The sequence below is a fragment of the Corylus avellana genome, chromosome 10 (genome assembly GCF_965113065.1).
Source record: "Corylus avellana chromosome 10, dhCorAvel1.hap1.2, whole genome shotgun sequence".
NCBI classification, from domain to species: Eukaryota; Viridiplantae; Streptophyta; class Magnoliopsida; order Fagales; family Betulaceae; genus Corylus; species Corylus avellana.
The window spans coordinates 15867537-15878610 of record NC_142499.1 but is presented as its reverse complement, the minus strand read 5'-3'; the positions used below and the strand labels follow the sequence as shown (position 1 = coordinate 15878610).

At 35.1% G+C, this 11074-nt stretch overlaps 1 protein-coding gene across 1 annotated transcript; it reads right to left on the bottom strand.

Moving 5' to 3' along the window:
* Positions 1-1754: 1754 nt before the first annotated feature.
* Positions 1755-9747, bottom strand: LOC148583404 (putative CoA ligase CCL7). The gene is made up of 6 exons (XM_088511108.1): positions 9505-9747; positions 7322-7511; positions 4276-4424; positions 4030-4097; positions 3826-3928; positions 1755-1960 (listed from the first exon to the last, which is right to left on the bottom strand). The coding sequence occupies exons 1-6, from the start codon at positions 9742-9744 to the stop codon at positions 1847-1849; spliced, it is 864 nt and encodes a 287-aa protein (XP_088367234.1). The 5' UTR covers positions 9745-9747; the 3' UTR covers positions 1755-1846.
* Between the last annotated feature and the right edge of the window lie 1327 nt (positions 9748-11074).

The window sequence follows — 11074 nt, the reverse complement described above, 5'->3', positions numbered from 1 at the left end:
GCTGATCTAGCTAGTTACAAAAATTTGTGTTGAAAGAGGTTAAAGTTCATTTTTGGGATAAAATTAGTCAATGTGATTGACCTAAATTAGAAATCGCTCCCTGCAATATAAAAATAATTCAGAGATCCTTGGGGTAGGATAAAATAACAATGTAATCCTAGCAATCAAATTCCGTCAAAACACTTGACATATTTTATTAGTGTGTTACGTTATCACCATTGAAATGGTAACACATGTTCGTCTTCTTTCTTAAATAAATAAATAAATAAATATATCAAAGTAACAAATTAAAAATTTTAATTTTAATTAAAAAAAAAAAGAAAAAGAAAAAGGGAGCGAGCCACTTCTAGAGGTGGCCGGTGGTGGCTCCTCCCTAAGGGTGGCTGCCGAACAGCCACCTTTTTTTTAAAAAAAAATTATATATTTATATCTTAATATTTAATATTTTTTATTAATATTGACACGTATCATCATTTCATTGGTGCTGACGTGACACACTTGCGAAATTCATCAAGTGTTTTGACGGAATTTGACTGCAAGAACTAAATTGTTATTTTGACCTACTCCGATGAGCAGTATTAAAATGGGTATTGTTGTAATAAAGGGAAAATCGGTATTTCTTTTATTGTCGTATTTGTTTTTTTTCCAAATGTATACAATAAAACAATAAGAGTCCACTATTATTAACCGTCTGCTAACTGCTAACCGCCCTAACCCTTAACCTCTAACCTCTAACCATTTAACTGCCTAACCACTTTTAAAGGCGGTTAGAAAAAAACGTTAACCGCCTAGGGCGGTGCGGTTAGCAATTTTAGGATTTGGAAAAATCGAATATATACATGAAACGAAGTCATTTTACTTTCTTATTTATTTATTTATTTATTTATCTTTTTTCCTTTTAAAAAGCAATAATCGCTAACTACCTAGGCGATTAGCCAATTGTACTAACTATCTAGGCGATTGCGGTTAGTCGTTTTAGCCAATAACCACTAACTATAATTGCATTTTTACCCCTATGAAAAACTATGAGTTGAATAAGTCATTTTACTAAGTTCGCTTTATGAATTAATGCATATCCTTCGAGGCCTATTATGCCATTCCATATATTGCTTAAACAGACCAACTAAATACATGCCAATGGATATAGATTAACCTTTGAAGAGTATAAGTACTCACCCTGGTCAGTGGGCTCCTCCGGCCGCTCCTCCACCTTCTTCATTGGCATCATTGTTGTTTAACTAGTGCTTATTGAGTCAGTACTCCCTTCACTTTGATTCCAGATTCTAACCTTATAAGTGCCTTTCTTGCATCGACTTTCTTCGGGTAAATGATGTTGTTCTGTGCTGCGGGTGCAGATGGGTTTGGATCTCTTGAGGTTCTTACACATGTAATTAGGGTTTTGGACACTCTTGAGGCTTGTCACTCTTCATCTGCTCATTTTGCTTTTATAACCACTTTATGCGGTCCCTTGGAGAGGATCCAGGCCATTTATTTGGCCCATTGGTTCGTTTATTTGCACAGTTATTTTTCTTTTTTAGGTCTGTTGTAAGGAAATCCACCCATTTTCAGTATTTTGATCACTTGTTTCTCCCAATTTGATTAATAATAATAATAATAATAAAGTGAATAAAACGACGTGAACTACTTCACATCGTCTAAAAAACAACACAAATCCTTGATTTTCTTCTAGTTTATATACATGCTATGAATTACATATATACACATGATTATATATTAATATAATTCACCTTACCGATCTAGTCATTTGTTAAAGACAAGATAGGGGTGGCCTTGGTTAAGGCTTGAAGGGGGGACAGGAGCTTTATGAGAAGCTTAATTGGTACCTTTATATGTTGGATCGGTCTTTCTCAATGAGCACTCTTAGCAAAATCTTTCCGGAAGCTGACTTTGGAACACTCTTCACAAAACTTACTGCCCTTAATCTTTTGTATGGCGCAACCTGTAGAGGGAAAATAAACTTATCAAAACTTTTAAACTTTGAAATTATAATTGGAAAAAAAAAAAAGAAAAAAAATCACAAAATGACCCATAGTATTCACTCTATGATGGAAGTGCTTTATCACCATGCAAACACACCTGTGTATAGTACATATATATTAACTACAAAATATCTAAGAAAAATAATAAACAAAAAATAGGAAATATACACAAGTGAACACATGCCAGCATTATTTTATGGGGAATGTTATGGTTCCTACGGGTGTTCTCCTAATTCCATCTAGATATTGTTTTTTTAAAAACATATGAGGGACTAATGGGGTACTTTTTTTTTCTTTTTTTTTTTTTAAAAAAAAAAAACAATATATCCACTTAAGATCAAGAGAACACTAAGAGTAACTGTATCATTTCTCTTATTTTGAAGCAATTACTTGATATGTGTTGAGCCTTATAAATGCCAAGTTGACTTTCTTTTTTATAAATGTGGTAGGCCAAAATAACAGTTTAATCTGTAAAATCAATTTCCATTAAGTAACTTAACAGAATCAGTTACTTTGTCACGTCATACTGTTATAATAAATTAATATAATCTCTTCTATTCCCAAAATTGTACTCTATGCATAACCCTCCCTCATTTTTATCTTTATCGCCACGATTGGGGAGCAATTTTTGAGAATTTGACAGTGGCATTTTGTGAAGCGCCTGACGAAGATAAAAATAAGGGAGGGTTACACGCAGGGTAAAATTTTGGGGATATAAAAGATTAAGTTAATTTATTGTAGCTGTATGCCGTGGAGTGAAGGCTAATGGGTAATCTTAGCAGGCATCGTAAAATGATGTGAAAAATTATAATTTTCATTTTTTAAAGTCAAAAAATTAATAATAACACATGTCACATTTTTATTGGATATGACGTGGCAAAATGATCGATTTTGTTAAGTTGCTTAACGGAAATTGATTTTACAAAGTAAACTGTTATTTAGGTATACCCTGAGAACCTATAAATTATTTTTTATACCACAGGAAGTGATTTGTAATTTAGGCCACCTACAGGAACCTATAAATTATTTTTAATACCACATGGAGTGATTTGTAATTTAGGCCAACCACAATAACCAATTTTACATTTATCGCTAGTATTTTCTCATTCTTCTTCCATCTTTCTCCCTACTTTCTAAAAAAATTACCAAAAAAATGGAAAAATTATAGTTTACCCCCCAAAGTTGACAGCGTTTTTCAATTCGAACACCAAAGTTTCAATTTTTGCAATCCACCTGTTCAAAGTTTCAATTTTTTTCAATTTGACCAATTGTATCCAAAACTTCCCATATTGTCCCTAATTTTTTAAAAAAAAATTTTTATAATATATATATATATATATATAGCCACCCCTTTGGCCATCTAGCCATTTTTGCAATCCCAAATTTTTTTTTTTAATATATATATATATATAATAAAAATTATGAGCAATATGGAAACTTTGAGATAATATTGGTCGAATTGAAAAAAAAAAATGGAACTTTGTGAGGGTGGATTGCAAAAATTAAAACTTTGGTGTTTGAATTAAAAAACGCTATCAACTTTGGGGGGTAAACTGTAATTTTTCAAAAAAAAAAAAATCAACTATTAGATATGTAAGACCCACATCTTCATTTAGGTGGATTCTACCGATCCAATGATTAATTTTTTTAAAAAAAAAATAAAAGGATGAAGAAAATGAAAAAAAAAAAATGATTGAGATGTATGCTAGCTATAGCATTTCTCCATCTAAAAGAGACTACCATAATGGTGTGATCAGCATCTCACTTGGAAAGACTACTATTTCATTGTCTAAAAACTTAATGCATTTCAGGCCCCCATCCTTGCCTGCTTCGCAATAAATTTCTGGACATCTTCTTCTGTTAGTGAGCTGTTTGGTGAGCGAACAACATATGCAATTGGGACCTCACCAGCTTTAGTGTCGGGGAATCTACAAATCGAAATTAACATATGACTTTGATGCAGTGTTTATTTCAAAGATAAAGAGAATATAGCAGCAGGGGAAAAGGATGGTATGATTTTCTTACTTACGGTATCACAACAGCATCTAATATTTCATTATGAGAAAGCAGCAGCCCTTCAAGTTCTGCAGGTGCCACCTAAAAAACATTCATGCTCATTTGTGAGGCTGGAATATTCCTCCACGGAAGTTGAAGAATCAACAGAGTTTTGCCATGATTTCAATGGAATATAGAACACTGGAAATTAGATGATAATAGAAAGAGTGCATGGCATTGACGATGGATGATTCATAGAAATATAGAAGAAACAAGTAACCTGGAAAGCATAACACTTGATGAGATCTTTTATTCGGTCTACAACAAATAATTGTCCCTCTTCATTGAAATAACCAAGATCTCCTGTGTGTACCCATCCTTGTCCATCAATAGTACTATGCTTTGTGGCTTCTGGATTGTTATGATAACCTAAAAGGATTTTTAGACCCTACATGAGTTATACAAGCAATATGGAAGCTATAAGACAAGGAACAATAAGCTAAGTGATGTAAGACTATTTTCAAGAATAAGGAAGTTATCTTCTTCTTTTTTAGGGAAAAATACACTTTACCCCCTACACTATCCACCAATTTGCACGTTGACGTCCAATGTTTAAAAAGTGCCACTTGACCCGCTCAAAGTTTAACACAATGACAAAAAAACCCATCCGTTTATTTTGGCTGTCACTTTGGACGGAACCCTAGTCATGTGCATGGCAAGTGACACTTTTCAACCAAAAAGTTCGAAAATGCTCTCGGGGGTAAAGTATAAACATAAATTACTTCGGGAGGTAAAGTGTAAACATAAATTACTTCGACGGGGTAAGGTATAAACATAAAAAACAAAAAACCAAAAAAATAATAATAAAAAGCTTATTTAAAAAATAAAAAGAAAAACTAAACTAAAACAAAAAACTCAGGTTAATTACCTTTTAGTACTAAGGTTCACACTTTATTTATTTTTTCACCTAGGTTACAAATCGTATCACAAATGGTACCTAAATTATGGAAAAAGACCAACTTGGTACCTCCGTCACATTCTGTTAGCCCAAACTAACGGACTACCATATATCACTCCTAAAAAATACCACATGTCCCTAAAAAAAACTGGTTTAATAACTAACTGAACCAGCCCTAGGAGGATCCGGATCCTCTCTAGTCCTTTTGGACGCCTCTAGTTAATGGCCAGGATAGCCCTAGGAGAATCTTAGGGCCATTCTCATGCCACGTGTCCCACCTATTAAAATATATTAAAATATTATTTTTTATTTTAAAAATAAATAAAAATTAAAATAATATAATAATTTTTTTTTTTTTTTTAGTTTTTTTTTATATGGCCCTTGGGGGTGGCTGGACTACCCCCAAGGGCTACCGTTTGGCCTGGGAGGTGGCCGAAGCCACCCCCAAGGGCCAACCAAATCTTTTTAAACCCACCTGTTTGGCCCCTGGGGTGGATCGTCCACCCCAAGGGCCACGGGAGTGGCTTAACCGGCTCTTGGGGGTGCCTTCGGCCACCCCCTAGGGTCCATATAAAAAAATTGAGTATATATATATATATATATATATATATATATATATATATATATATATATTATTTTATTTTATTTTATTTTATTTTTATTTAAAATAAAAAATAATATTTTAATAGGTAGGACATGTGGCATGAGGATGGCCCTAGGGACGGTCTGGGGGTGGCCGAAACCACCCCCAAAGGACAAAATGGGGTGGCCATAATTTTTTCAATTTTTTTAGGGTTTATCTTTTTTGATTGTTTTTTTAATTATTTTTATTTTTTTAGGACATGTGGTGCCAAATTGGCATTTTTTTTCATGACATGTGGCGCCAAATATTTTTAGGACATGTGGCATTTTTTGGGGGTGACACGTGGCAGTCCGTTAGTTTGGGCTAACAGTTGGTCTTTTCCCACAACTTAGGTACCATCTGTTATACGATTGTAATCTAGGTGAAAAAAAAAAAAAAAAAAAAAAAAAGGTGAGAACCTAAGTACTAAAAAGGTAATTAACACGAGTTTTTTTGTTTTAATTTAGTTTTTCTTTTTATTTATTAAATAATTTTTTTGTTTTGTTTTGTTTTTTTCTTTTTTTTTGTTATGCTTACACTTTACTCCCTCGAATTAATTTATATTTACACTTTACCCCCACGAAGTAATTTATGTTTACACTTTATACCCCAAGGGCATTTTCAAACTTTTTGGTTGAAAAGTGTCACGTGCCACGCACGTGACTGGTTTCCGTCCAAAGTGACTGCCAAAATAAACAGAAGGGTTTTTTTGCCACTATATTAAACTTTGAAGGAGTCAAGTGCCACTTTTTAAACATTGGATGTCAAAGTACAAATGTGTGGATAGTTCAGGGAGGTAAAATGTATTTTCCCATTTTTTTAATTTTTTTTTTTTTTTAAATGTTGAAAGAGAGATAGCAGCTCAGAGAGAGCATAGTAGAGTGGGGGAGGGAGTTACCCTCCCTCCGCCCCTACCCCTTTCCTCTTTCTCCCTCATTTTCCTGCCTCTAGATCGACCGAGGCGCGTGTCTCAATAGTGCTCGGAGTATTTTCTAGCGGCACGTGGCTAGCTGGCGGTGGCACGTAGAACATGTGTTGGATTTTTGTTGTTTTTCTATTGTTATTGTATTTTCGTTGTTTTTAAATAAGAATGTCTTTTCTCTAGATATTCTTTCAGCAACGATCTATGTAGTGAAGTTTTAGTCATTTTCTTAGGTTTTGTTTTGACAAACCTTTAAGAATAATAAAATTGGTTTTCGGTTGGTCTTTTGTTTTTTTATGGTTTCTTTCTGAGAATAAACCATAGACCGGTTATCAATCATAAAGAATAATTGTCACTATCGTAAAGGTAGCAAAAGAGATTGCACTAGTAGCGGAGATGAAAAAGCTAAAAAATCAATTACTGATGAGATGAGATCAGATTGAAGATTAACTAGAGTTTTAGAGCTACTGCGAAATGAATAAACAAGTTGTTTGTTTGGTACAAGTAAGTTATTTTACAAAGGTTTTGTAATATTGTTTTCTAGTAAACTTTAATCATCATTAATTAGTAGACTGATTTTCCGAGTATGGCTGCTCTCGATTAGTGTTTTACCTTTAAACAATTCTTCAAAGGGTTTTAGCTTCATAACCAAAATCTTGTGATTTCTTTGTTATATGCGTTATTTGATTTTGGTTGGTTGTTGTGTGGTAGATCACTCTTTGTCCCCTTTAGGTGTTGTCTGGGTCTAAATACAACTTCCATAATGAAGACATGTTCTATCAGAAGTGGGAAACTAAATCGGAGACATGAAATGAAAACTCTACCTTGCATCATGTTGGGTCCTCGAACCCATATTTCTCCCAATTGATTAGGTGGAAGAGGCTTCAATGTTTCTGTGCTGACTATCTGGGATTCAACTCCTAAGGAAAGTGTTCCAGTTGATCCAGAGAGTGGAGATTCTTCCATTGGATCTTCTGCTGAAATGGTTCCACATGTTTCTGTCATACCATATCCCTGCATGCATGCCAGATAACACACAAACCACTTCACATCAAGATGAAGCTTTCTTGCAATACACTACTACGTACCAATAATGCCTTGTTTGTTAAACACGTTCGACTCCTTTTCCTTCAATACTTATGTGATATATAATATTAAAATTTTTTGTATTAAAAATTTTTTTGTAGTGAATTTTTTATTTAAATAACAGTAAAAAGTGAATAATTTGATATTAAAAAAAATGAGAATATTTTAAAGTTAATTTTTTTTTAAAAAAAAAAAAATGAAGTGAATAGTATTGAAGGGGGAGGAAAGTCTTTAACAAACATAGCCTCGTCCATGCTCTGCCAAAAAATTATAAAATAAGAGTTTTTAAGGCTTTTTTAGTTTTTTTTTTTTATTTGCAAAAGTGGAATATATACATATTACAAATTAATCATTAGTTTGAAGAGAATATACTGACAAGGGATGCTGATCGATAGGGTTGTAAACAAACAAAGTTACCCGTGAGCTCGCACGGGCTCGGCTCGCTTATTAACACGACTCGTATATATTTATATATTTACATATTAATTCATAAATATATGTATATTTATTAATTAATAAAAATAAATTATATAGTATATAATTTAATAATAAAAGTTAATCATATGGTCATATCTTAAATGATCTAACCATTAAGTATCCAATGCTAGTTGAATCAACAATTTGAATTGTTAAACCCCAAATCAGCTTCGGCTCCTCATTTTGTCTTCTTCCTGTCTTCACTCTTCACATTTGAATGTAACTCTAAATCATCAGACATAATATATGATGCTCCTTACACCTAGTGACCACGCCTCCACCTAGCTCTGCTTCATGTGGCGGTGGTTATAACAGTGTTCACGGAGAGAGGCAGTTACGTAACGTGAATATAGGTGTTGTTTGGTATAATCTTTCTCCTCTCACCCTATAGATCTCTCACATTCACCAAGTTTCCTTGATGGTCATATCATATTTAATAAAATTTGTTTATGTTTTTTTGAAATTTTTTTTATACATAAATACAAAATTTAAATAATCCGATGCAAGCCGAGCTTTGCAAATATTTTTGAGCTCAAGTTTGGTAGCCACCCTGGCGAGCCAAGCTTGGACATGAAATGGGGCGTGTCAAGCTCAATCTCGAAAAAAATTTAACAAGCCAAGCTTGCACAAGCACTACCCGCTTAAGCTCAGCAAGTTTACACTCCTTAAAGCATTCCCAATGGAAGAGCCATATTTTTATGTAAAATAACTCTTCAAAACTCACTTTTATCTAGTTTAGCTAAGCCATTTTTAAGTGTCTCCACATCCGATTAGCTATATTTCTATCTATTTTATTAAAATATTATTTTTTTATTCTTTATTGGTTCTATTTTTATTTCTTTTCTAAAATTCATATTTCACAAAATGGGAAACAGGGGAAACAGGGGAGGGGATTTCCACAAAACGGGAGACCGGAGAGCGATATCGAGAGAGAAAGAGAAAGAGAGAGGAGCTAACCGTGGTCTGCCGAAAGAGAGATGCGAACTTGGATCTTCCAAGAGAGAGACCGAGAGCTCAAGAGGTGGGTAAGAGAGAGGTGGGAAGAAGAGAGCTGGAAAAGCTTTTTTTTTAGACTCTGCCATGAGAGAGAGAGGGAGAAAAAAAAAAGGTGGGAAAAGATTTGGGAAAAAGATAAAGCAGGAGAGAGAAACACTAAAAAATAAAATGGCTCCCTTAAAAAGTGCTGCTACATTTAACTTTTTTTTTAGCTCTTCTAATCAAATATCTATTTTACATATATTTTTGGCTCATCCAATGTGGGAGTTTTTTTGAACATTTGAAGAGCTATTCTAGATAAAAGTAACATTTGGCTCTTCCATTGGGAATGCTCTTATATGCTAAATTTATCTTTTAATTTAAAAAAAAAAAAAAAAAAAAAAAAAAAAAAAGGGTGAATTGCCATATATCACATAAAAAAAAATGTTGAAAGAACGCAACCGATTACCTGAGTAATCGAAACCCAAGGGAAATTCCTTGCAATCTCCTCCATAACATCTTTCCCCAAAGGTGCCGCGCCCGAACCAATCCGCTTCAACGACGACAAGTCGAATTTCTTCACCGCAGTAATTATGTGCTTCGCTAGCAAAATCATCACTGGCAGAACAACGTACAAATAAGTCACCTTGTACTTCTCTACCGCCCCCAACACCATGTGGAGCTCAAACTTCCCCATCGAAACCACCATGTTCCCTCTCCGAAGTTGTGAATACACGATCACCGACAACCCGTACACGTGAAACATCGGCATAAATCACAGAAACACATTCCTCGGCTAGCCGTGTCAGTCCTGATCTGCTGTCACCATCAATGACGTCGCAATGAAGTTCTTATGCGTTAGAATCACTCCCTTGCTCGTCCCGGTCGTGCCTGATGAGTACAGAAGGGCAGCTATGTCGCTCTGTCTGACATTCTTAGCCAATAAATCAAAAACCCGATTTGATTTTATCAATTCAGAGTAGTACCAAATTTTCGAATTTGACTTTATCTTCATAGAGTTTGAGGAACTTAACATTATGGAAGGCAAATTAAATTCTTCGATTTTGTGCCAGAGCTCAGGAACGGTAGTGATGACGAGTTTTGGGTTACAGTCCGAGACTTGCTTGGAGAGTTTGGAAATGGTGTAAGAAGGATTACAGGTTGAAACGACGGCACCGAGGGCGACGACGGAGAGGAAGCATACCGGGAAGTGGATTGAGTTGGGGCGACGATGAGTACGACATCGTGTTTGTCGATGCTGAGTTGAAGCAAAGCTTGCGCGAGCTTGGAGACATGGAGTTTGAGCTGGTGGAAGGTGAGCGATTCGCCGGTGTCGAAGTCAATGAGAGCGACGGTGTGTGGGAAAGAGGAGGTACTTTGGAAGAGGAAGGAGGTGAGGGAGAGGTTGGTGTTGGCGGGGAGGTGGACGGGCGGTCGTGGAGATGAGTAGGTTTGAGTCTTGGGATTGAAGGATTTTGCCATGAATGGGGTGTTTGGGGAGTGGGAAAATGTAGTCAGAGATTGGAGTCAATAACGAGGAAAGTGTGTGCAGGAGGATATTTCTGTTCCACATGTGAAGGCCATCATTATTGTACATCACTTCATCTTATCTCTAGCCACAATTGGGACCTCACCAGCTTTTAGTGTCGGGGAAATATACAAATCGAAATGAACATAAAACTTTGATGCAGTGTTAATTTCAAAGATAAAGGCAATAGATGGACCCTTGTATGACCCACGTGTCTATTTTTAAGCTTCTAACATACTGGTCCTCAAGAGGTAACTCAATCTTCTCGGATCACGCCTAATAATGCAGAGGTCACTAGTTCAAATCTCTCTCCTTCCTCTTGTGCGAACATGTCAAAAAAAAAAAATACCAAACAATGGAATCCCAACATTGGAAAGGTGATATACATATTCTACTATCCAAGCTTAAGTTTTTGGGATAAGTGGTAATTTAACATGGTATCAGAGCAAGTGGTTATGAGTTTAACCCCTGACTCTGTCATTCACCCTATTTCAATTAAATATTCTACGTG